At 44.1% G+C, this 27155-nt stretch overlaps 1 protein-coding gene across 4 annotated transcripts; it reads left to right on the forward strand.

The window, feature by feature from the left end:
- The first annotated feature begins 4858 nt into the window (after positions 1–4858).
- Positions 4859–26293, forward strand: kita (KIT proto-oncogene, receptor tyrosine kinase a). 4 transcript variants are annotated; one of them, XM_077017111.1, is made up of 21 exons: positions 4859–4977; positions 10131–10391; positions 10911–11210; positions 11342–11481; positions 11701–11869; positions 12157–12343; positions 12651–12766; positions 13230–13344; positions 13979–14163; positions 16945–17051; positions 17558–17684; positions 18056–18160; positions 18867–18977; positions 19199–19337; positions 19445–19524; positions 19663–19796; positions 21343–21465; positions 22231–22342; positions 22602–22701; positions 22819–22924; positions 23138–26293. In XM_077017111.1, the coding sequence occupies exons 1-21, from the start codon at positions 4923–4925 to the stop codon at positions 23339–23341; spliced, it is 2976 nt and encodes a 991-aa protein (XP_076873226.1). In that variant the 5' UTR covers positions 4859–4922; the 3' UTR covers positions 23342–26293. The 4 variants fall into 4 exon arrangements, with proteins under 4 accessions (XP_076873226.1, XP_076873227.1, XP_076873228.1 ...); XM_077017112.1 differs by having other exon boundaries at positions 10923–11210; XM_077017113.1 differs by having other exon boundaries at positions 10926–11210.
- The last annotated feature ends 862 nt before the right edge of the window (positions 26294–27155 follow it).

A 27155-nucleotide genomic window follows, 5' to 3' on the forward strand; every position in this document is an offset into this window, starting at 1 on the left:
AAACACTGGTCTAAACAATGGCCTAAACATTTGTATAAACACTGTTCTAAACACTAATTTAAACACTGATCTAAACAATCGTCTAAACACTGATCTAAACACTGGTCTAAACAATGGCCTAAACATTTGTATAAACACTGTTCTAAACACTAATTTAAACACTGATCTAAACAATGGATGCAGGAAACAAACATGTTTTATAGTCATTACATGTAGTTATTATATTATAAATTGTTCTTGATGATGTTTAATATAAAATTAAAATGGGAAGAAAATTTAAACTGAAATTTAAAGTAAACATTTTATGCTCTCTTGGGCAGAAGACTGAAATTTAAAGTAATGTGTAACTATTAGTTTGCATCAGGCAGGTACAACTGAATAGCCAATAACAAAGAACACACTCAGACACACAGACACACAGATACACACACACACACACACACACACACACGCACACTTGTTACTGCTTGCACTCGTTTCGTGGTCATGTGTCACGTGATTGAGATATGGAGTGATAAAACTGAACAAAAACAGTTTCTGCTTTCTTTGCATTGCCTGCAGACACGTAGTGTGTGTGTGTGTGTGTGTGTGTGTGTGTGTGTGTGTGTGTGTGTGAGTGAGGGGGATGAGCGGTGTTCACAAAAACACACACATACACATACACACAGACAGCCTCTTTTGTTTAAGGTTAGTGGAATGCAAGTGTGTGTGTGTCTGTGTCTGTGTCTGAGTTTGTGTGTATGTATGCGTGTGTTTGCATGCATATAAATGTGTATACACACACATATTCACATCATATACATGTGTATACACAAACCTTTGCCCATCTCCCACAACCTGAGAAGGATCAGTTTCTGGCCCCATAAAAACAGAGCAGATCATTTTAGCATAACGGCGCACACACACCCTCACAAACAGACCAAGGTGTTTTCATAAATTCTCTTTGGCATCCTCTGTCTTGTGATACCACTTGAGTATTGCCTTTAAACAGTCACTCTTTAAGGAGCCACTGTTTACATGGGAAACATAATTCACAATGCCTTCAGTGTTTCCACATACACCTGAGGGCTCTGTAGTGCTGTGATGGATCACTGTTACCTAAAAAGACCAAGCTCTGCCTTGGGTACTGTATATTGTGCTTAAAAGGCAACACTCTGTTATAGGTTAGAGGAGAGATTAATTTAGATTGGTCATGAAAATCAATAGACAGTGTTATGAGAGGATATTTATGTGACTGAAAGGATGTGTTAATCATTTGAAATGGTCTGATTTAATTTAGATTGAGATCACCTTCCTCTTAAGGCTAAGCATCCAAGACTTCTATTGATCTGGTCTCTCTGAAAGTGTTTCTCAGGTTATATGAGCTTTGGGAGGGGGGGCTTGGGAGGGTGTGTGTGTGTGTGTGTGTGTGTGTGTGTGTGTGTGTGTGTGTGTGTGTGTGTGTGTGTGTGTGTGTGTGTGTGTGTGTGTGTGTGTGTGTGTTGTAAAGTTTTCAGTGTTCCAAGCACTGGTAATGTGTCGGCACTTTTTGTAAATGCTCCATATTAAACAGAAGCACCCACAAGCATTCATATGTTTCTTTCTTGAATTGCAAGGTAAACTATGTCAAAAAGTGACAGTACAGAAGAAATGCTATGTTAAATGTGTAAACAAGAGTGCTTTTGTTGCAGAACTTCATGGAGTCAATATAGATAGAATTACAATAATAATTGTCTAAGATATGGTAGTTTGAAATTCAGTGTTTCTGATGCCTATGTAAATAAGATTTAATAAACAAACATGCTTGTTTGCACTTTGTTGAGTTTTAAACATGCTAAAATATATTTTGATTTCTGTAACTGCTTTGCATATGTACATTAGAAAGTACAAGTAAAAAAGTTGTTTGATAATTGTTTGATAGAGGTTACCAGTTAAGTCTCCCAGTACCTCCCAGAAAATATTTCTCACAATGTGATTGGAAATGTACATTTCTAAATGTGTTGTTTAAATGAATTGCTCTGTTGTACATGAATGTTGGAACATCTGATCTGCAGATATCTCGTTTAAATGCGAACCAAGTGCCTGATGTATACAAATGTATAATTACTATCTAATGACTATTGGGTTAATCTCCTTCATTATTTGATTGTTCAGCTGTTCATACCCTTCTTATCTTCAGTGTTGTCATAGTAATGCTGATGACCTATTAAGTGAATTTGAATTGTCCCAGTAATAATCCAGAATACAATGTGGATGCATATATTTAAAAAATATAGTGAACTGGCCTTTTAAAGCTTTGAAAGTGAACATCTGAACAGTTGCTTGGTAAAGGTGAGTAAAGCTTAGTAAGAAGTGTGTGTGTGTGTGTGTGTGTGTGTGTGTGTGTGTGTGCGTGTGTGTGTGTGTGTGTATTTGTGTGTGTGGTTGTCCTTCTCACCTTCACCTGACCTACCCCTTGTATGATTGTAAGACTGGGGCTTCTATCAGCTGCATAATATCATCATCTTCATCTGCATGTGTTGAACAGAGCAAGCATTAACAAAGATGTAGAGTTGTCATGGTGATGAGTTTTGGGGAGGCGTGGTGAGATCTCAGAAGGAACTTGGACACACATGATCAGAATCGAAGAGATCATGTGACCATGTGACTGGAACTTCACGGCTTCCAGCCATCTTGCCCTGAGGAAACGACTCACATGTGCACTAGGCTATAGTCTGTGGGATGCACAGGACCCATTAATCCACACCACAGGAGGCGACGTGAAGATCAGGGCCCTCTGTGCTTAAAAATGCCTTAAGGCTGTTAGAACTGAGTGGTCTCCAAGCAATGGACTGAAACAGGCCCAAGACAAGCATACACACACACTTGTCCAAACATTTACAATACTTCAGAGACCACCCTCTAAACTGGGTTCTTGTTGATGCTTGTTTGTTTGTTTGGTTTTTTAGTTTGGTTTTGTTTTTTGCGTTTATATGTCCAACCTGCAAGATAATCTTGTTCATAACTCTAACCCATAAAATACAATAAAGAGAGTTTAATTCTCTCTGTCTCTTAAATTTGCAGGGGCATAGTATTATGAATTTCCTATGCAAATACTACAACTGCTCTCATGATCTCATAATTGTCATTTCCGTTGAACCACCACCCCTGGAGACACAGACACACATCAAGTCTCTCTGTCCTGCCACCCAGGCGGTGGACTGTACGTCCCCCAGATAACCGTACCGATGACTCACCGGCTGTCTTCAAACAAAGCCTGATGTCTCACCTCGGCAAAGAGTCACCAAGCACTTAAATATTGACATTTTTACAGTCTTCTTTTCCACGTTTCCACGCCTGGCTTTAGTCTGATAGTATTCATAACACTGACCTGTCTATTCTCACGTGAGGTCATGTGTTTACTAGAGACTACAAAGCACTGGTATCGACATGCATGACTGACAAATGCAGTAACTGTAATTTCCATAAACAATTGTCAAAAAAAACAAGAGGTCTCAGATTATACAGATACGAGTGTTATTGTGTCCTGTGTAGATTATTTTACTCAATTTAAGCAACATTATTCCGACATAACACGACCTTTCTGCTGTCATTACAGGCGTACAGTGATCACACGGACTACCTGGGAAATCAGAGTGGGCGAGGCGCATAGTTCAACTTCGGCAGTTTGTCATTTGATTTTGCAAAGTTGTCTTTATTCGTAACGGCTGCCACCTTTTAATGAGCTCTTTTACCATAAGGAATGATCACACCCTGCTCGTTCTTAAAATATCAGAGATACGATTTAGACTGTAGTATAATTTTAAAAATTAAAAGACACGAACTCGTTGTTGGCTTGACTCAGTCTTGGCTGTCGCGTTTTTAATTTTTTGTGTTTATCTTGTGTTTATCTTGTTTCATCATACTACGGCTGTTGTTTTTTTGTGCCTGTATATGACTAGTCGAGTCCTCGACGTGGGAACTCCCTGTCTGGAACCTTTCGCCTTCACTCCTCCCACCTGGCCAGCACCTGCTCAGGTGTCTTGGTTGACGTTTTCTGTGTGTGTGTGTGTGTGTGTGTGTGTGTGTGTGTGTGTGTGTGTGTGTGTGTGTGTGTGTGTGTGTGTGTGTGTGTGTGTGTGTGTGTCTTGTACTCAGCCATTTCTCATAGTTTACGCGTTCATCGTTTTAAAGTGTTTAGCTTGTTCCGCTGTATTGCGGATGTTTTTAACTTGTCTCTTCTTATATGCGTACGCCTAGATTAATCCCGTCAGTCTGATCCTTCACTAATACTAAAGCCGTTTCTGGTTACGCCTACGATGTTTAGGAATTCCACAATAAAAACGGTCGTCGCACTTTTATACGTCTCGTTTATACCTCAGGCTGCCGAGTGTTGACACCTGATCACTGATCTGACTTTTGTAAAGATGTGCGCTGCTCCAGGCTTCAGTGAGAAGGCCAGTCTACCACGTTATCCCCCACTGCAGTCTTTTTTATCTCATAATATCGCTTCATATTTTAGGAATTACACGCCCTGCAGCCCGTGCATCTCTCGGCTTAGCTTTTATTTGTTAGAATAAAAGCTTTGTATGCAAGAACAATGTCCCTATCACTCAAGCAGTCGTCACGATTACCAGGATATAATAGGTATTTTATTATCAATCAGCGTGTAAAGGCAAACAGGTATTTACTGTAGTATTTTAACACCGTGTAATTACGTTGTCGTACGTGTCAGGACTCCCGGTATGCCAGGAACGTTAACATATTGTTGATTGCAGCGTCCCGCCTATCTGATAGTGTCACAGGGCCTTCTAACTTCACATGACCGTTACGTTAACAGCGCTGGCCCTTTAAGAGCGCACCGCATCCATTAGACTCGTCGCCTCGCTGCTCACTGTCCCGAGGCACTAGTAATCCTACCGAGCGCGCACACACACCTACTCCACATAGATGGAATTATAATAATGGAATTTCGCTGGATTCTCATTATCGTCCTGTCGCACTTTCTTTTCCAATCAGGTAAGCGCGCGGTCTGGCGAGGCGCTCAACTCATTCGTTACAAGCAGAATGCGTCCTAACGTGGAAAAGTTGGATGTCGTTCTGCCCTTTACTCTGTGTCCTCGTGAAAGCGTTAAATTAATATACATCTCTTAACCGTCTTGTCTGAGTGGCAGACGAATGTTCCCGGGGCTTTCCTACCCTGTGGTTTGTTGGTATTTATTGTAAAGAGCTTATCTGATATTCTATGTTAGTTATTAACGGCGAATTTTGCTCTGTGATAGTAATTTGTATGCATTCATCACATTAAACCATGTTTAACCATGTGAGGTGGCGCGAGCTTCTTTGAACCTGTCACTCAGAGCGTCACCATTACTTTAACGGGTTTTCGTATCTCATTGTTTAACCGAACTGTTATTACTGAGCCCAGAGTGATTTGCCTCACTGTGCGCCCCAAAGTGAGCTCTCTGCGTGGGGTCGTCGGTTTTCCGCGGTTACTGGAAACGACTACAGAAACTGGATATTGCTGGGCATAACTGTAGGTGACAACGTCACGCATAGCCCGTCTCCTCGCGCTGCTCTCAATAATTCATCGCGTAGGTCAGCGCGCGCTGCGGTGGCACGCTCGAGACAATACAAGGGAAATAATCGGGTATACAAATTAACACTTTAATTATGGCTATCGCTAATTGCAAGTGACTTTTACCAAGACTGGCATACACGGGGGTGTATTATTTGCATCTTAAGCTAATAATACAGGTACAGGTCTGCAGGTAGGACAGTGGCAGTAATCAAAGGAGAGCCGTTGGGTAAACGGTCTCGCGATTTATTATTAACTTTGCTCAACAGGAGCCTGTGTGTCTCGACTCGCATGTCCACATCCTACTCTTCGCTTAGGGCTTAGTGAATATCCATTATAATTGGCAAGCAGTAACTGTGCAGTCATTATTCCTCTTGTTAACCAAAAGGTTTCTTGGAAGAACGCAAATAAGAGGATAGGCAGTTTTGCATGCAGCGGTCGGGTTGTTTTACGGTTTTGTCTGTCAGTGACGCTACAGGTGGTGCGCCGCTCTCGACCCTGTCAGATGACTCGTTGTTCCAATAAAGTCATTGTGGACAAAGACATGCACGTGTACCGTGATAAGTTAGACCGCATGTGTTGAGCGGGCATCCTGTGGTATGTGGACCGGGGCGAGCTCGTGCCTCGACCCCTCGTGCTTGCAGCGGCAGCACAGCAAGTGCAGCATTGCAGCGCGCGCTCAGAAAATCAATTTCTGGCAAAACCTACTTATTTCTTACAAAAGTAACGACGCTGTTGATACTGTATGATGACCACTCTGTTTCATTAAAGGGGAATGTCTAGTGGTCTAGTCTCATCCTCATCCTCATGTTTGTTTGAGCGCCTCTAAAAAAAACCGAACGCGAAAGACACCAGAAACAGAGCGCGCGCACCAGCGTGTTTCTTCTGGACAGTGATACAGTTATTACAAGACTTCCACGCGCAAGAATGTTGTCTATACAAACTCAAATTGCTTTTCTTTATATGTATATTTTTATGAGACACTTCGTACCTGTGTCTAATTGTCTTGCACTATACACTTTACACTCATCAGCCCGTATACTACACCCATTGTTATATTAAACACCGGTTTTATTGGTTTAATCAACGTCTGATCGGTTACCTGTTTCTTCTTTAAACATTATGCAGAATCACTACATCCCCCCCACCACCACCATCACCACCACCACCACCCCCACCCCTACCCCTGTGCGCGCGCGCGCTCGTGCATTCGTGTGTGTATGTCTGTGTTTGAGTGTGCCCGCACCCCTTGTGCTGTAAAGGAATCGTATCAAAGCGCTTGTTGTGCGCGTGACATTGCTGTGAATCCAGCATCTTTAATTGTATTGTGCTGTGCGAGCTCTCCCTTAATTATTCATGGCGTACAAAAATTTGCGTGGAAGGATTTCGTGGAAACTGGCTCTTTTCTGCCAGGTCGCCGTGTTTCGAGCCTCAGGCAGGGGATCCTGTTCCAGCAAGTCTTTCGCTGCCAAAAGTCAATGGGGCGCTATTACAAAAGCAGAACGTGAACTCAAACCACCAAACTTCTGCACCTGTGTGTGTGTGTGTGTGTGTGTGTGTGTGTGTGTGTGTGTGTGTGTGTGTGTGTGTGTGTGTGCGTGTGTGTGTGTGTGTGTGTGTGTGTGTGTGTGTGTGTGTGTGTGTGTGTGTGTGTGTGTGTTTCTACTCCCTGTGGTTGAGTATAATTGCCTTAAGTTATTTTTTATGCCGTAGAAGTGTGAGCTTCAAGCCAAAGTGTTTTCACCTCTTGGGTTTGTTGTGTTCTGCTGAGCAGGCATCACTTTGTTCAGGGTTGCTTGTCAAGTGTTCAAGCATTTAAACAACAGTACTGGGGTTAGATAAGTAAACAGGATTGGTGTTTGGATGAAGACATTTGGGATTTATTTATGCATCGGTTAAATTTGTTTATTTATTTTGGTTTTATGTATATATTAATGTGTTTTATGTAACAAAATTAACACTGTGCACAGTATAAGCATAAGAAACATACGAGATAAAATAAAACAAAGTTGCCATTAGCAACTGCACAGACATGATCATTAGTAATTCTTAGTTGTTTTTTTATGCATGGCATCATTATATGGGTCACTGCCTCACAGCCGTGTGATGTCTGCCAGTCATCTGATAGAGTTGTCCTGGCAGCATGTGGTTTGTTAATGAAATAGTGTGTGGTACAGGTGCCAGGTCTGTGGTGACTCTAGGGGAACTTTACAATTCATTGTTTACAGAAAACCATTACTGGGCCGTATAAGCATTTAGAAGAGAGAGAGAGCCTACAGGGACGAGTTGAGACCTCACAACAGAACATTTACTGTAAACCAGGAACTGTAAACCAGAGTAAACATGCCAGAAGCAGGTCTCTCTCTCTCAGTGCCTCCCTGAGAGAGGTCTCTCTCTCACCCCCCCCCCCCCCCCCCCCCCCCCATTCTCTGCCCCTCTCGCACCCCTCCCTACCCCTCTCTGTCTGTCTGTCTGTCTCTCTCACATCCCTGCTCTCTGTCTCTGCTTCTCTCTCACCATTCCCTCTGTCTTTCTCCCCATTCCTCCCTCCTTTTCTCTCACCGTCTCTCTCTCTCTGTGTCTCTCTGTGTGTGTCTCTCTCTGTCTTACCCCTCCCTCTCTCTGTCTCTCTCTCACACCCAGGACAAGAAAAATAATAAAATGAATGAATCAATGAACAAATAAGTGAATATAAAGTTTAGTTAGATTGGTTTAGGATACAATTTGATTGTTTTCTCTAACAGTGTGGCAGTTAAAAACGCGCAGATATTTTAATACATTCAGTTACTCCTTTCTTACTGTAATGTCATCTCTCTCTCTCCCTCTTTCTCTCTCTCTCTCTCTCTCAATTTTGTAATTCATTCAATTTCAGTAAGCTTTATTGGTATTTACAGCTTTGGCAAAGCAGGGTTAAAGTAAAACAGCGCAACCCTCAGACTCTCAGCAGTTCAGTCACCTGTGCTGTTTTCTGACCGCTCCGTTCTTCCCTCTATTTCCCCCATATTCAAATAGGTATCTATCTATCTATTTCTGGCTCGCGAGCAGTTTTGAAAAGTGTTTTTTTTAGGAATCTTTTTTTTTCAATCGCGCTATCCGCTCTTATTTTGAAATCGCGCACCGCGATCTCAAGACGCTGCGGGGATTGCCTTTATGGCAACAACAAACACGTAGCAGACGCCCAAATGCGTTCACCCCCCCCCCCGTCTACAGTTTACGTTCACAGCCACCCCCCCCCCCCCCCCCCCCCCCGTAACCGGCCCCTTCAGTGATTAAAAAAAATAAAATGTGGCCCGCCATCATTTCTATTTGAGTACCCCTGCTCTATTTCATCCCTCCCTCCTTCCTGTTCTTCTCCTCGCTATTTTCTGTTGACTAGTCACACTCCTGCAGTGCCTTGTGGACTGCAAATGCGAACTAAATCATTTCCTGTTTGAAAATCACCTGCATGACTGGATTTTCTGTTAAAGTGGACCATGCTGGTGAGGGCTCAGCAGGTAACTGTTTCTCTGTAGACTGTTGTGCGTGAAATGGTTGTTGCTAAAGCTTCTGTTTACTTTGCTACCATACAAAAAGAAAACAACCATTTTTTTTCTCCCCCACAAGTTGCTATGACATGCCTGTCTATCCTGCTGATGGAAGCCTTATTCAAACATTCAGATCCGGCTCCCAGGAGCCCTGCCGTTGGCTCACATTTGATTCTTTCGTGTTTCCTTGTTCACCGTGAGTTGCACTTGCCATGGCGACGGCATACGGTGCATTAAAACAAGTAGTAAGCTGCCAGTGGTCACGGAGAGATGCATGTCACCGCGTGACAGTCGGTTACGGGGCGACGTAGGGAATGGTTAGATTAGGGGTGCCTTAGGCAATTCTTTGGGGGAAAATCAAGTCAATATGCAAATATGTCAGCTGCTGAATGGTGATCTGTCATGTCATGTGGCTTCGTCAGCTCTCTCTGTGACTTTACTACGCTGGGGAATATTACTCACACATAAGAGTGTTCTCTTGGGGTGAAGGCGGCGTGCTTCACTGCATGACAAGAAGGGCAGGAGAAACCACGGCCTGAGCAGCTCTGCTGCAAGTGAGCCATGATGGTCTGCAGCATTGCGTATAGTCTAGTGAACACAGAGCTGCACGTGTGGATCAAAATGATGCACTTGTGCTGCCATGCATAGCACGTATTATATTTTTACACTTGTGCTTTGCAGCATATTACCACACTGGCGAGCTCTTGATGCGACGTGGTTAGAGACACGCACGCGTTGTTTTGATCAAAGCGATAAGTGTTGTATGGCGTGAAGGTCGGGCCTCCTCTGCTCCTCTGAAGCAGCCCGCACACTCATGACACAGGCGGATGTTTGGTGGAGAGCTACTCCATCCCTGTGCACTGTGTGGTGTTTCAGAGGACATGCCAAGGGTTAACAGATGGTTTAGCATGCGGTCCTTTTGCCCTTTAACATGTCATGGAGTTCTCGGGGTAAATGTGCACCTGAGTGTTGTAGTACAAACTGTTTGCTGTAGTGCAAAACTTAATTCTGTGCACACAGGCGATGTCAGAAGTAAAGTAACTCTTTTGTTTTGTTGTATTTTTAATCAGGCAGTACCGGGCCTCTCATTTCCCCGGATGGACCTGAGCTCACGGTTAAGCAGAACGACATGTTGGTACTGCGTTGCCAGGGTAACGGGCCAGTGCGATGGCACCGGGAGGATCGGCCACGGTCGCCGCCCAGGGAGGAGCACAGGAGCGGCGAGGTGTCAATCATCCGGGTGGAACACGCCCAACAGCTTCACAGAGGCCGATACATTTGCCTAGAGGAGAAATCAGGAGAAAAGAGCTCCATCTACGTGTTTGTTAAAGGTAAGGGGAGTTCAGATTGGCTCAGAGATTCTCACACACAAAACCCCATGAGTCAAGCAGCAAACTAACACCCCAGAGAAAGCAGAAATGTGCTATACTCTACAAAATGCTTGCGTTTTTATCCTGGTACAATATTGCCCTCCAAAGTTTCTGGGAAGGTTTTTTCCCCCCAAAACATCCTTGTGAAGATTTTCTTCTAGTTTTTGTGGTAGCATGAATCAAGATTCTGACCCCACTGTGATATGAAATTAAGATAAGATCAAAGGACATGGCCAGGCAAGTGCCATCAGATAGAGGCAGCAGGATACTGTTATAGGCAACTGCTCGTCGTGTTGTGTGTTTGACGATACCCACACTCACTCTTGTACTGAAATCCACCTCATGCTCTCTGTGTCCCTGTCTTCTCTTTGTGTGTCCCTCTCATTCTGGCTCCCCCACTTGTCTCTCTGTGTCTCTCGTAATGCACTGTCATGTCTTAATCTAAGCTCCTCGGTTGTGTTTCATTGGTTCTTGATTTAGCCTTCCTCTCAGCAGATCCTAAAAACGCCTTCAGAGTGCCCATCATCACGGACATCGTGGCAGGGTCCGGTGCCATCGCCTCCATCCCGTGCCTGGCCACTGACCCCAGCCTGGCGGACCTGCGCCTGGAGACGTGTGAAGGACACCCCCTCCCCGCGGGGATGCGGTACACTGCCAGCACCGTGACGGGTGTGGCAGTCGCCAACGTTCGCCTCACCTACGAGGGATGCTACATCTGCATGGGATCACTGAACGGAAAGACAGTGCAGTCTACGGAATATAAACTCAACGTGCGACCAGGTGAGAGAGGACACTCGAAGGGAAAATTCTGTTGTGTTGTTTTCACCTCTCCTGGTCAAAACACGCCGCTGCAGTTTCGCCCTGTCGGGTCAACTTTGGTATGCGCGTGTGTTGTGTTTGTTTGGTGTCAGTTCCAGAAGGGCCTCCACCCGTAGCCCTGCAGGAGCCCGACAGGGTGCTTCTGACCCAGGGCCAGAGACTTACCCTCACCTGCTCCACCTCCAATGTCAACAGTGACATCAAGGTCAACTGGTTTCCCCCGCCTGGAGTGGTAAGAATTTGCAGCTTTGCACACCATTAACATCAAAGCAGCCTTACACATGCAATAGGCCTAGAATTACACATTTGTTGTTCTTAAATGACAAACCAGGAGAGGAGCCCTTTCTGTTAGGTTCCTATTATCCAAGCTCCAAGGTGTAATTATAATGGTGTATATAATTATACTTTTCAGAGTCTGTGACTTGCATGGTTCGTTGTCGTATCTCGACAGATAGCATCTGTACAGCAAAGCTCTCATCTGTCTACGGAACCCGTGTCCCACAATCGCATGGCAACCCTCATCATAGCGACGGTGTCGGTGCGGGATTCCGGAAGTTACCGCTGCCAAGCCGAGAACACCAAGGGGACCAGTGAGAAAGCAGTCTGGGTGGAAGTCTACAGTAAGATGGCCTGTCAGGCTCAGTGTACATGACAATGCCAGAGATGTTCAAATGCCCATTTTGCTGAGTCCTTTATGCTGTATTATTATTTATTTGTTGCATATTTAAACTCTCATGAGTGCCCCCCATAGGACAGTGTCTCCCATTGGTGACTGTATTGTTACACACTGTGGCACAGGAGTTTAAAGCTTCAACACCGCAATGTAGATGTACTGTCTCTCCCCACTGGACACTTTGATATTTCCAGATCTAATGTGCATGTGTGTGTGTGTATGTGTGTCTCTCAGGTAGGGGATTTATTAACCTGACACGTGTAGAAAATGTCACTTGGAGAGTGAGAGAAGGAGAGAGCCTTTCTCTGCGTGCAACAATGGAGGCATACCCCGAACCACATGTTTTCTCCTGGAGCTACAATGGACGCTATCTCAGCAACACAACTGACCATGTCATCAGCACACACTCAGAGGCACACAGGTACGCTGAGGCCCATGTTTACATATACACAAATGGAGGCGCTCGTGCACACACACAAACATGCATGTGTCTGTACACACATACATGCTAGGTCATTATCCTGGATTCATACGTCAATGAAAAATCTGGGCAGTGATAGGATACACTGATCCTATGCTATGTTATGTTGTGCTATGCTACATTGCTGTGACTAGAAATGGGTTGTCACGATTACTCCTTAGGATTGGTCTGTTCTGTTGTTTTTTAATTTGCTAACATTTAAAATATGATGCAGATGAGGGATATTTCTTGTGGTTTTTCTCAACAGTTATAGCAGTGATCTGAGGCTAGTGCGTTTAAAAGTATCGGAGAGTGGTGTCTACACCTTTATGGCTTCAAACAGTGATGTGACTATCCATCAAAAGTTTGAAGTTCATGTCATAAGTAAGTTAATCTACTCAACTCAAAAGAAAAAATATTTTGACATATATAAGGAGTGCTGGGTTTTAATTAATCTGGTGAATTCTCAGCATTCTCTTGCTTTGTTTGTCACTGCATTGTCTGAACATTATCATTAACTGTTAAACGTTGAATTCAGACCATAAACTCATGACTGTCCAACACAGAACAAATAAAGAAAGGCAACAGAGAATCACACTTAAGCTTTGCAAATATGTGAAGTCTTTGCCAAGCCATTCATTATAATGCTGAACTTCAGGCAGAGTGAATTGTTACTGATTAAATGATTTTGATTGCTCACATTTTGCTCCAAATCTTTCAGTTTGTACTGATGACTACATCTGATGTGTCAACAAGTTTGAATGGAAGAAAACGCCTGTAAATCTGAAAATGTCTGTCCTACTTACTAAGATAAACAGTTAACCACCGGCCTTGCTTTTATATCTAGGTAAACCAGAAATTGTGTTATATGATTGGCCTGTTGATGGACAGGTGCGATGCGTGGCTGAGGGTTATCCTACACCTCAGATCACATGGTATTACTGTGATCAGCCTTATGCCAGGTAAACACCCACTCATTTGCCATACCAACCTTTGGTACACTGAAATCACCTCCCCCCACTGTAGTAAAAACACAAGTAAGAGTTTGCGTGCAAAAGCAAAAAGAATTTACACATAACAAAATCGGACTGAGCATCAGTACTTGTGGAACACCATAAGAAAAGGGAATAAATGGGTATTGTGAAACATGAGTAATGTGAATATGAGTATTGTGAAAAATGATAAGACATGAAGAGGAATGTTTTGGGGCTCATAATTGGAAACTCCAAATACAAATAACTCCAAATAACTCCAAATTGGAAACTCCTTCTGAAGGGTGGTGTTTTTTGCCAAACATACATTTCACTTTTTAGGAATCACTAAAAAACCACAAACACCACATTGACTCCACATACCTAAAGTGCAACAGCCATGTTGTCATTTAATTATCATCAGGCTTTCCGACTTTGATCCTGGTGTTCTCCATGTACATTGTGGCACATGTTGGCGTGTGCTGATAAAAAGGACAGTATGCATTTTTTAAATGTCACATCATGCTTTTGATTACAGCATATACATTCTGCTTCTAATGTCCAGCACGGCATTTCTGTGATTGTTGAAAGCTCCACTGAAAGGGGATGTTATGTGACACCACAGGTGTTCTAATTTGTTGAATGCCACCCAAGAGGAAGAAGACGTCGTCACAGTAACCATGACCAACCCCCCCTTTGGGAAGGGAGCAGTGGAGAGTCGCCTGAACATCACCAAAAGCAATTACCCCACCCTTGAGTGTCTGGCCTCCGCTGACGGAGAGATTGTCTACACACTGTTCTCTATCAGCGGTGAGTAGGAGCACACACATGCACACACACCCAACCGTGCGGTATGCTCCTGGGGTGGTGGTGAGCGTGATATAGCCCTCTCTTCACCAGAAACCTTTCTTTGTTAAAAGTTTGTTTTCCCGGACGCTCACACTAGATTATGTACAGAATAATGCAAATAAATTCATGCTAACTTATTTGGTCATGAACATTTAAACAGAATGCAAATGTGAATTCTGTGCACTCACATACAAGCAAGAACTGTCTCTCCAGAACGAAAGATTATGCAAAGGTATTTTCATACTTGATATAGAACATTTGACGTGGCCTTGAAAAACGGCCTTGATATTTGCATTAGCATAATTTAGGTTAAGTTACTGCTTTGGGTCTGTCCTGCACAAACAGACATCTTTTTTTAGGTTTAATGTCTCAGATAAAACTAAACCAAAACACTGGGGTCACTGTCAGCACTTCCTCGGGACTCAGAACTCCCTCACCGAGGCCTTTATTCCGTCCCACTTGTTACTTTTGTTTGTTTTCCAGAGGTCATGCTTCGCTGGTTGGCTCTCTTCTTCCTCTGTCTCTCCCACTACGTCTGCCTGTCTGTCTCTCCCACCAAGTCTGCCTGTCTGTCTCTCCCACTACATCTGCCTGTCTGTCTCTCCCACTACGTCTGCCTGTCTGTCTCTCCCACCAAGTCTTCCTGTCTGTCTCTCCCACTACGTCTGCCTGTCTGTCTCTCCCACCAAGTCTGCCCGACTGTCTCTCCCACTATGTCTGCCTGTCTGTCACTCCCACTATGTCTGCCTGTCTGTCTCTCCCACTAAATCTGCCTGTCTGTCTCTCCCACTACAGTATGTCTGCCTGTCTGTCTCTCTCACTAAGTCTGCCTGTCTGTCTCTCCCACTAAGTCTGCCTGTCTGTCTCTCCCACTAAGGTTGCCTGTCTGTCTCTCCCACTAAGTCTGCCTGTCTGTCTCTCCCACCAAGTCTGCTTGTCTGTCTCTCCCACTAAGGCTGCCTGTATGTCTCTCCCACCAAGTCCACCTGTCTGTCTCTCCCACCAAGTCTGCCTGTCTGTCTCTCCCACTAAGGCTGCCTGTCTGTCTTTTCTGTCTCGCGTGACTCGGGAAGCAGCAGCTGTCACACATTTCTTGGCCCCATCTGCTCCTGGTTCCCGAATCATTACACAGCATCTTGGCAGGGGAGCCCGTCCAAATCTCCGCTCTCCTCCCTCACCTGTCGCCTGTACCGTGTATCTCCAGGGCTGCTCTTCATCTGCTTCTACCCTTCAGTTCCACTGTTGGCAAAATGCTGCCTTGCTTGGAAGTAACCTGTAGAAGGATTAAAGCAGAGTGTTATATAAACAGAGGCCCAGAGGTGTGTTGTCTGTAATGTTTATTGTCTTTTGTCAGTGCAGCATCAACAACTGTAGGGGATTATCCTGTAGCTTTATTTTGGTGGGGGATGGGAGTGGGTGGAGGGAGCGGTGATGGTGCCCCCTGTGCATTCTTCACATGTTAGCAAACATCAGTGGAGTGACATGGAGAGAAATGCCTTCGTCGAGTTTTACAGAGTGAAGAGGGATGGTTTGGGGGGTGAAGTGTGGAGGTGGGGGTGGGTGGAGGGTGGATGGGGGGTGTGCTCGAGTCCCTTCACCAGCAGGAATGCTTGTTGAGTGATGCAAGGCTAACTCGTTTAGCCTTCTGTGTTTCAAGCTGGCATGTCATGGACACTGTGTGTGTGTGTGTGTGTGTGTGTGTGTGTGTGTGTGTGTGTGTGTGTGTGTGTGTGTGCTGCCTAAAGAGAATGACTCACAGGGACCTGTGTTTTGGACACCATGCGCTAACGGTTAGAGTGTTAGAGAGGGAGGGACGCAGGACTGGGTGGTGAATGCCAGTGGCAGCTTTACAGGGGATTACATCCTGCAGAGTCTGCATTCTCTCATTTGAAATGGAAAGAAAGCTTCTTATGGCTAAAGAGCTTATTGCACCTCGGAGTACAAAGCAGAAAAACAATACCCCCCCACCTACACACACACACACACACACACGCACACATACACACACCTCCACCCACACCATGCATACACACACACACACACACACACACACACACACACACACACACACACACACACAATAAACAATTTGATTTCATATGTTACAGATATAGGAATTTGTGTTTGTGATTGCTACTGTAAATTTATTTTTTAACTAAAGAACAATAAAGTACAGGACAGAAATTAGTAGTGTAAAATAGAAGAGTAGATATTACAGGATTCTGCAGATTGATAACAAAAATATGTGGCGTCATCTGTAAATGTCATTGGTGTGTAGATATGAGAGAAGAGGTGAAAAAATAACCTTGTGGAACTCCAGTACCGAGAGTTCGGGGATCTAATGTACATTTTCCTAGACGTACGTGTTGACTCCTGTTTGTCAGGAGGGTCCTAATCTTCTCTCTCCCTCTGTCTGCCCCCTTCTCTCTCTTTATCTCTTTCTCTCTCTCTCTCCCTCTGTCTGTCTACTCTCTCTCTCTCTCACACACACTGTCTGCCCCATCTCTCTCTCCCTCTGTCTCCCCCCACTCTCTCTTTCTCTCTCTCTCTCTCTGTCTGTCTGCCCCCTCTCTCTCTCTCCCTCTGTCTGCCCCCTCTCTCTATCTCCTTCTCTCTCTCTATCTCTCTCTCTCCCTCCCTCTCTTTCTCTCTCTCTCCCTCTCTTTCTCTCTCTCTCTTCTCTCTCTCTCTCTCTCTCTCTCTCTCTCTCTCTCTCTCTCTCTCTCTTTCTCTCTCCTCCAGAGCGCACTGTCCCTCACGAGCTCTTCACTCCGTTGCTGATTGGTTTCTCGTCTGCAGCGGTCGTCCTCCTCCTCATCCTGTTTGTTCTGGCCTACAAGTACATACAGGTAGGACACTTCTCCACAGCCAGAAACACGTGGCCCTGTGTGGCCCTGTGTGTCCCCGTGTGGCCCCGTGTGGCCCCGTGTGGCCCCGTGTGTGTCTATGCTCTCCCTAAAACCTCAGTTCTGTTGTTTTGTGAGCCGCCCTCCTGCTTCCCACCAGAGCTGAGCTAAAGTGTACTCACCCTTCACTTTGTTTGGCACTGCATCACAGGCTCTATCAGTCTAATCTGTTACTCAGAGGGCGTAGTTGCTTCTATACACACATGCTAGCATACATACACAAACACACGCGCACACATAACCCTTGCAGTCCGTTGAAAATACGTTAACTTTTAAGGAAAACAAAAAAATTCCCATTGAATAAATCATTTTATTGGCTGCTGTCGAGATATGAACATGGGATTTCAGCCCATCTGCTCTCTGCATAGCTGAGTGTTTGGGTTTGTCATCTCTTGTTTTATGTCTTGCTCTGTCTCCTCCTCCAAATCCTTATCTCTCATCTCCTTCAGAAACCAAAATACCAGATACAATGGAAGGTCATCGAGGGAATCCATGGCAACAACTATGTGTATATTGACCCTACCCAGCTTCCGTATGATCACCAGTGGGAGTTTCCTCGAGACAAGCTACGCTTCGGTCAGTCAGGCTTCGGTCGACCGTCTCCACAGCTCGCTGTAGATAGGCTGTGTGATTCTCCCCTGCCACAGCCCTGAGGCTGATTTGAAGCAGCTGTGGATTTGAAGCAGTTTCTCAGTACCTTACTCCACTTGTCTATGATAGAATTCCTGACCAGAAAGGTGGTTTCAGTGCCACACACCATCATTACCCATTTGATTTAGAAGTATGACACCATCTCCAACTTACAAAGAATGCATTGCCTGCTTAACTGTCAGAATTTGTCATTTGAGAAGTGGTAACAGTAAGGATGGTAAAATGTACTGCTTACTGATCTCAGGTCAGTGTTCTGGTGTGTAATTCAGGAATATCACTTTGAAATGTGTCCACAGGGAAAACTCTGGGATCAGGAGCATTCGGGAAGGTGGTGGAGGCCACAGCTTATGGCATGTCTAAGGCTGACACGGTGATGACCGTGGCCGTCAAAATGCTCAAACGTAAGTTCAGCAAAAAAAAGAGGGCAAAACAAGAACCAGGAAGTAAAACGGTGTATCCATTCAACATTTCACCATTCACTAGGGGGATTTTATTTTGTAGTGGTTACTCATGAACACACACACACACACACACACACACACACACACACACACACACACACACACACACACACACACACACACACACACATACTAGCAAATGTAACAACTTGTCTGGTAAATAAAGCAGCTGGGCAGAGTGTTTAGATTGACTGTCTTTGAGAGGTTTAATGTTAAGAGCTTCAATTCTAAAAACTCAAGACTGACTGCTTCTCACGAAAAGATCAGGTTAGAGTACTCCACAGAAATCATTGGAGAAACACGGGACTCTGTTTTAAGGCCACAACTCACCTCTTTATTGCTGTAATGTTGAAAATACAGTATGTAGCGTAATGTTCGTAAAAGATTTTTGGAAGAACAGTATTTTATGAACATTCAGAACTTTCAGTCACTTACAATAAAATCCACCCATTCATAAGAGCAATTTCATCTTATGGGTCAGACTTCTGAAGATGTTTGACTCTTATGTAAAGACCTATCACTAATCCACCTAATTATCCACCTGTTGATTTGGACATCTCTCTCACAAGAGATTGTGATTTTTGTATGTTCTTCAATATTTTATTTGTATTCATGTTTATTTGTTTATTGTTTACTTGTGCTCCAGCAAGTGCCCATGCTACGGAGAAAGAGGCTCTGATGTCAGAGCTGAAGGTGCTCAGTTACCTTGGTAACCACATAAACATTGTCAACTTACTGGGAGCCTGCACTGTTGGAGGTGAGAGGGAGAGGGAGATCCATGGCAGAACTAACATATTAATAAATAACTGGAGAAAAGGGTTTATGGGGCTTAAGAGATCAAATAAATCATCACTCTGATGATATGTTTCACTCTGATGATCTATTTCACTCTGATGATGTTTTACTCTGATGATCTATTTCACTCTGATGATCTATTTCACTCTGATGACATTTCATTCTGATTACGTTTTTCCGCAGGTCCAACTCTGGTGATAACCGAGTACTGTTGCTTTGGGGACTTGCTGAACTTCCTCCGTCGAAAGCGCGATTCTTTCTTCTGTTCCAGAGCAGGCGAGGACTGTTACTACAGAAATGTTATGTTACAGCCGGAGTTAGGGTGAGACTCACATATAGCACTCACGCCTAAAACGTTTTGTTTTGGTGAACGTACACTTTATCGGTGAAGCACATTTAAAACATTTTTTTAAATGGTTTTGCTTGCAGGGAAGGCAGAAATGGCTATATGACCATGAGACCTTCGGTAATGGGAGCTGTGATCTTTGATAAACGTTCAGTCCATAAAGGTACAGTACATGTACATGATTATGGGCTCGACACTTCTCTTCTCTTCTCCTCCTACATATGTTTTGAGAGAACTTGTGTGGTGTATAGTATCACAGATCTTTAGAGCGGCTTCCTCTCCCTGTCTCTCTCTCTCTCAGGCGGTGGCTCATACAGTGACTGTGAGGTGGTCACTGAGATTCTGCAGGAGGATGGCCTGACTCTGGACACCGAGGATCTTCTCAGTTTCTCCTACCAAGTTGCTAAGGGAATGGACTTCTTGGCATCCAGAAATGTAGGACACTCTGCTCTCCTCCTGTGTGACCTCCTCTCCTCCTGTCTAACCTCCTCTCCTCCTGTCTCACCTCCACTCCTCCTGTGTGACCTCCTCTCCTCCTGTCTAACCTCCTCTCTTCCTGTCTCACCTCCACTCCTCCTGTCTCACCTCCTCTCCTCCTGTCTCACCTCCTCTCCTCCTGTCTCACCTCCTCTCCTCCTGTCTCACCTCCACTCCTCCTGTTTCAACTCCTCTCTTCCTGTATGACCTCCTCTCATCCTGTTTCAACTCGCCTCCTGTGTGACCTCATCCTCTCCTGTCTCACGTCCTCTCCTCCTGTCTCACGTCCTCTCCTCCTGTCTCAACTCCTCTCCTCATGTCTCACATCCTCTCCTCCTGTCTCAACTCCTCTCCTGTAGAAGTAATATGATACCACTTCTCTTGTGCACAAAGCTCTGGTATCACATTTTACCTCCTGACTGTCCAGTCAAGGTTCACCTTACAGCTGCTAACACACAAGCACACATGTTGACAAGCATACCAGCACACATTTACAAGAATGTCAAAAGACGCACGCTCCTGTATCACCTTACTCTACTCCTTCTACAAGACTATTTTGGTTTTTTTTCTTAATATTGCTTTTATACAAATGCCTAAATAACCCCTCAAAACTACATATTTGTCTTCAAGAAATGTCCAAATGAATCGAAGTATTTATAGAAAATAATCAGCAATAAACACAATAATAAACACAATAACACACACACACACAAACAGACACACGCAGGAGAACATGACACTCGCTTAGAGAGCCACCAGCTGCCTAACACGTTTGGATTCTGCATCTTTACAGGCTTTTAACAAGTCTTCAAAGAGCTTTAACTGCTTAATAAAATGGTCTTCTGAGAGCAGCTGTGGTGAGAGTTCATGTGCTGCTTGTGCACGTCTGAGGTTCTCCAGGAGCATGGTTCTGAGGTTCTCCAGGAGCATGGTTCTGAGGTTCTTCAGGAGCGTGGTTCTGAGGTTCTTCAGGAGAGTGGTTCTGAGGTTCTCCAGGAGCATGGTTCTGAGGTTCTTCAGGAGAGTGGTTCTGAGGTTCTCCAGGAGCATGGTTCTGAGGCTCTTCAGGAGAGTGGTTCTGAGGTTCTTCAGGAGCGTGGTTCTGTGGTCTCTCGGAAAAGCGCCTCTTATGTGCTGAGTGTCAGTTTGTGCTTGGGGCTTTAGAGTGCTTGGGGTTTTGTGGTTTAGCTTGTGTTTGTGAGAGCAACCGAGGAATATTAGAATCCATTAAATGTTGGTTTTGTAAAATTATACCTAAGGTTAAGGTAATGTTTGTATGTATATTATAGCACTACAGTGCAAGGAGTTGGCCTGGCTAATCTGTCCTAATGACTTTGTGTCAGCCTGTTACATTGTGTCATAACATATCTGGAATGTTTCTCCGGTCTATATTGAGGTCTCTGTATGTGTGTGTGTGTGTGTGTGTGTGTGTGTGTGTGTGTGTGTGTGTGTGTGTGTGTGTGTGTGTGTGTGTGTGTGTGTGTGTGTGTGTGTGTTTGTTCAGTGTATTCACAGGGACCTGGCAGCCAGAAACATTCTCCTCACACAGGGGAGAGTAGCGAAGATCTGTGACTTTGGACTGGCCCGTGACATCACTACTGACTCCAACTACGTGGTGAAAGGCAATGTGAGTTCCTGTGTTTTGTAATGGATCAAAGCTAATCTAGGATCAGTCATGTGTCCTGATTCAATGGATCAAGAGGTTCTCTGACCTATTATTTGTTTTTGCAACTAAAATATAGTTCTCTGCGTCTGGTTTTATATGTTATATTTCCATAGAAACAATACAACATAATTCTATTTCACTTTAAAAAGTGTTAAAAATATCAGTATTCAGTAGGAAATTCAGTAGGACAAAAGAATTGAAAGTGGAATAGAATGTAACATTAATTAAAGATTAGGATTAGGAGCTCACAATATGTATAAAGGATTTTAGGTACTTTAACCACCATTTCAAGGAACAGACTGCAGAAGAAGTCACCAGGTGCACCTGAGCTGTAGTTCAGCATGCAAAACATTCCCTGGAAGAGTGTAGAAAGTAGCTTGTACATTTGCAAGTCAAAATGTACTAGACCTTGGATTCAAACCAAGGAAAGAGTAATCTGATATATTGTAACTTAATGTGTTATGTTTCTCTTCATGTGCATGTGTGTGTGTGGAACTCCATATGAGTTTTATCATGAGTTTCATGAAGCAAACTTCTGGAACCTTCTCTTTGACACTCCAGCATTTGAAAAGTCTGTGGGTTTGCATTCATGATTCGGTCATTAAATATGTAGATTTAAAATTAAAGATATTATAAATGTTTTAGATGTTTAAAAGTCACTAAATGGGACACAGTCCATCACATGCACTATCATGGACTACTGGAACTTTCGTGCTCTGTCTGCAGGCCCGTCTCCCGGTGAAGTGGATGTCTCCTGAGAGCATCTTCGAGTGTGTGTACACGTTTGAGAGCGACGTCTGGTCTTATGGCATCTTGCTGTGGGAGATCTTCTCCTTGGGTACGGCTCAATTCTACACCACAGAACGTGTGCTTGAACATGCACGTTATAGCACATATTGCATAGCGCACATTTGTGAAACATGAGATATTCTAACAGGTCATCCTGAATAATGGTCATTTCCTATTTCCTGGTCTTTTGTAAAAGTACTGCAAATTCTTTCAGGGGAACAGTTGAAGCATAGAAGAAGATGAGAAGACACAATTGTTTGGGGGGATGAAGGAGGAGCTGACCTTGTGTTATGTCTGCTTCTTCCCAGGGAGTAGTCCTTATCCAGGGATGCCTGTGGACTCCAAATTCTACAAAATGATCAAGGATGGATACCGAATGGACTCACCTGAGTTTGCTCCAAATGAAATGTAAGAGAGAGAGTGTGTGCATGTGTGCGCGTGTGTGTGTGTGTGTGTGTGTGTGTGTGTGTGTGTGTGTGTGTGTGTGTGTGTGTGTTTACTAGTTATGGTGCTGTTGTTTTTCAGGTATGAAATCATGCAGTCATGCTGGGATGTAAAACCCTTTAAGAGGCCCTGTTTTGGCAAGATAGTAGAGACGATCGAACAGCAAATCTCAGACAGTACCAAGCATGTACGTCACTCCACCCGCACACACACACACACACACACACACACACACACACACACACACACACACACACACACACACACATAGACACACACACACACACACACCCACCCACACACACACACACATAGACACACACACACACACAACCACCCACCCACACACACACACACACATAGGCAGGTGATAACTCCGTTCTTCTTCCCCATCCTACAGATCTATCTGAACTTCAGCTCCAGGCTGCCTGTGCTGCCTGCGCCCCGTGATGAGTCCATGTCTCAGGCCTCGCGCCTCAGCTCATCCAGAAGCAACCATGGAAACCCCACCCAGCCTCTGCTATGCGGCGATCACATCTTTCTGGAGGGGGAGGGGCCAATGCAGATACGCCGATCACCAAAAGCTCCTTCCAACGTGTGCTGAGCGTGTCAGGATCACCAACCATCGAAACGTCCTGTCCTACGGACAGATCCTTGGTCAGTGTAGCATTGCAAGGGCTAGGGTGGAACCAGTGACCCCCAAGAAAGCATTTGTATCGTCTTCACATTCTTTTCCTTCACAGATGTTCATAGTGCACCCACCTGTCAAAGGGACAGTGGGATCATGGGACATTGAGTTTTAAAGACAAGATTGTAGTTTGTTCCTTAAAATCCAATATGGTTGACCGAGGCACCTTCACGTCTGCCCAGCAGGCCCTGGTTTTACCATGGTACGACTTTTAACTCCGCACAGGTACCGAAGATGGAGCTTCTCATGTGTAGCACATCTTCACTCATAGGCTGGGGGTCATAGGCCTTCTTCCTTCATTAACAAGTGCTGGAGTGCAGTGGTGGAAGACCATGTATGTTCAGAGCTGATACACAGTGTTGACGACTGATGTGTCCATCACTGGTGGCACCTCCTTTCAGTTGCATGCTGGGGTTTACCTTGTCCAAGAACCGTGTTTGTGCAGCGGCTGGTCGGACGGGCTTAGCCAGCATCTACGCAGGATTACGAGGACCTGATAGCTGCAGAAACCAAATATGGTTACTTCACTCTCAGAATCTTTTCATTCATCAGTTAGTTTGTGAGATTTTTTTCTGTTCTTTCAGTTACAGTGTAAAGAAAATATCAGATTCGTATTAGTTTCATGTTTGGATTTCTAGAATCTGTTATTGTAATTCTTTTTTTATATATTCAATATGACTTTCATTGACACAAATGTAAAGTTCATCTCGGACTGCTGAAGTGGAAAAGATGCTACAGTTTTCGTTTTCATTCTATTTTTTTGTTCTGTTTACTTTCACACTTTTCTGTGTTCAGTAACATTTCAGCTGCAAAATCAGTATTATGCTTGGTTTATATGAAGGATCCTGTTATGTGTTGCGTGAATTTTTGAAAACCAAATATGATTTAGTTGAGCAAAAATCAAGTCATTAAGCGGAAGAGCTTTGGTCTTATGCGTTTGTAGGTGTTTTGGGCATCTGTTTCACAGTTTAGGGTTCATTACAGAATTCAGTAGTTTTTTTGTAGCATTGGCTGCATTTTTAACAGCACAGAGTCTTGACAAACTCCACCTTAAACAATTCCAGGTTTTCTCAGAATGGTAAAGTAATACATTTGTACTTTTGTACTGTTTTTACTGAAGCTTAATGCTGTAAGACACTATACTGTAATTTACATTTTCAGTTTTGGATATACTTGTTATATTGTTCTTCATTTCTAGTCATGGACATGATTAACAACTTTCTGAGGACTTTCTAAGACTTGAAGTTAAATTTAGTACATCTACTAAATTACTACTAAATTTAGAGTTAGGCTTTACTAGGTGTTTGTGTCTGGTGACAAACCAAAGATACAACAGTAATACATGATACAGTTGTACATGATACAATGGTTGTCATGGCTACCTACAATCAGCATTCAGACGGTTACATTGTTCATACACCTACTGTTGTGCCTCACAGTCAATACATAGTTTAGGATGATCCACTCTTTTGCCAATGAGAATCTTGCTGTTAAAGAAGGAGCCAATAGGAAGCTACTGCTGCTTAGAAATGGCTGTGCCAATGCAGACGTGCTCTCCACAGGAACAGCCCATGGGAGACATCTCAGTGGATCAGCCAATGGGGAGGTAGCTGTTCTGAGGGAGAACCAATGGGATTCTCATTCCTTGTTGACCTGCCAATGGGAAAAGAGCACTCCTGTATGAAAGATTGAGAGTTCATTGGAATCTCAAGAACATGGGCCACAGACTAAGTGATTCAGACTATGCCAGGTAGTTAAGCTGTTACATCAGTAGTCCGTACACCGGACACTCTCTCTCTCTCTCTCTCTCTCTCTCTCTCTCTCTCTCTCTCTCTCTCTCTCTCTCTCTCTCTCTCGCTCTCTCTCTCTCCCTGTCCCAGTGTCTGTCCTTTGTATCCAGCTGCTTCCTCCGGCGGAAGCGTCACTTCCATGGTGACTGAGTTGGGAAGATCCCGGCCACACGCTCTCACCCCCTGGCTTCTCTCTCCCTCTCTTCCCACACTGCTCCATTGTTCTGAGGGGCATCTGGCTGAGGCTGCTGACTGTGCACGTGTGTGTGTGTGTGTGTGTGTGTGTGTGTGTGTGTGTGTGTGTGTGTGTGTGTGTGTGTGTGTGTGTGTGTGTGTGTGTGTGTGTGTGTGTGTGTGTGTGTGTGTGTTTTCCATATTCATATCGGCATGGTGAATGTTGGTTGTAGCGTAAATGCAGGTCATTTTGCTGGTAAGACAACATAGGACTGATAGGTTCTCCTACAGAGCAGTTTAACAACTGCTAGTCAAATACACTGTATACCACAAACTGTCCCTCTGCCACCAGTTTGTGGATATGATGCTGTTTTCCCGCCTTTTTTCGTATGTGTAAATGTGTAATATGTGTAAATAAAATATTTTTGGGGGCGGTTTGGTACGGTTCTTGCTCGTGCTGTGAACAAGTGCAACTGTTAAGAAGGTTTCAGATGGTTTCACCTTCGCTTTATCCATTGCGTAGACATTCCTCTCCCTGTTCTGCTCACAGCCTGTGTTTTAGCATCGCAACCCTTAGCAGGTGGTGTAGGTGTCTGCTGCAAACATACTCCATTCACATATGCTACATCTAATTACATACAGACTGATGTAATGTCTCCGTGTGATTATAAAGCTTGGAAATGAAATATTCTTATGCATGGATTATAGGTCTGTTTTTGGACTAATGGTAGTAGAGGTAACTTTTGTTCCCAGATGAGAAGGTTTGTTCTGTGCATTTCATTATTGTATATTTATTTTACACTTTTTATTTTTCAGACACTTGAAAAGCTTTATTGTGTAAAAACAAAACTGTTTGTCATGTCATTAATATACACTGTAAATAAACTAGTGAAAGAATAATTCAGCTATGTGTGCTGGGATTTTTTGCTGAGAGACAAAGCTACAGAGGTAATTTTTTTCTCCTCATGGTTTCAGGACTCATTTGTGTCCTGCAAAACAGTATTTGTTCATATTCAATTTACTGTATGTTTTCATAAGGCTTATATGTTTTAATATGTCTAGAAGAAAAATGTTCTAAAAAGTGCAAATCTGATTTCAAAAATGGCTCTTTCTGTCTCTGACTCTGACTGAGCGTTTAGCTTCAGTTCAGCTTCAGCTCCTCTGATGCTGAGAGGGTTCTGCTGAAGTTTAGTGATAGACGTCCAGCCAGCCTTTAGTTTTAAAGTTCCAGTCATGTCATCCTGTACTCTTCCTCCTCAGCCCCGCTCACACACTCTGCTTCCTCTGTCAACATGTTTCTTCAGCACAGACACCTGAGCTCGTCTTGGAGAAATGTATCAGACATATCTGATTGGATCCATGGGTGATTTAGATGTACATTGTTGGCCATCTGCAGGCTATTGTGCAGTCGAGTGTCCAGAGCTTTGCGTATTAGCCGTGGATTTTGATGATCCTCGTGCCCAGTGGGTTGTTGATTCTAAAGCCATATTTCCTGCATGAAGCGTGTGTTGGCTCATTCCCAGGACTGGACATCTGCTCTTACCGGGCCTCAGCACCGCTGAATTATTCGGGCTTCCATCGGGCACATGTCCATGTCTAACTTCTAAACTATGATCCTGTCAACATAACCACTTGTGCCCACATTATAAATGCAAAACAAAACCCTGAGCTTCTTGATTCTGATAGCACTGCAAGGGTTTCTCTGGCAGGAGAGCTGTTTGCCTGCAAAATCCCCATCTCTGCTACCCCATCTCTGCTACCCCATC

The sequence above is a fragment of the Brachyhypopomus gauderio genome, chromosome 9, assembly GCF_052324685.1.
Source record: "Brachyhypopomus gauderio isolate BG-103 chromosome 9, BGAUD_0.2, whole genome shotgun sequence".
NCBI lineage: Eukaryota > Metazoa > Chordata > Actinopteri > Gymnotiformes > Hypopomidae > Brachyhypopomus > Brachyhypopomus gauderio.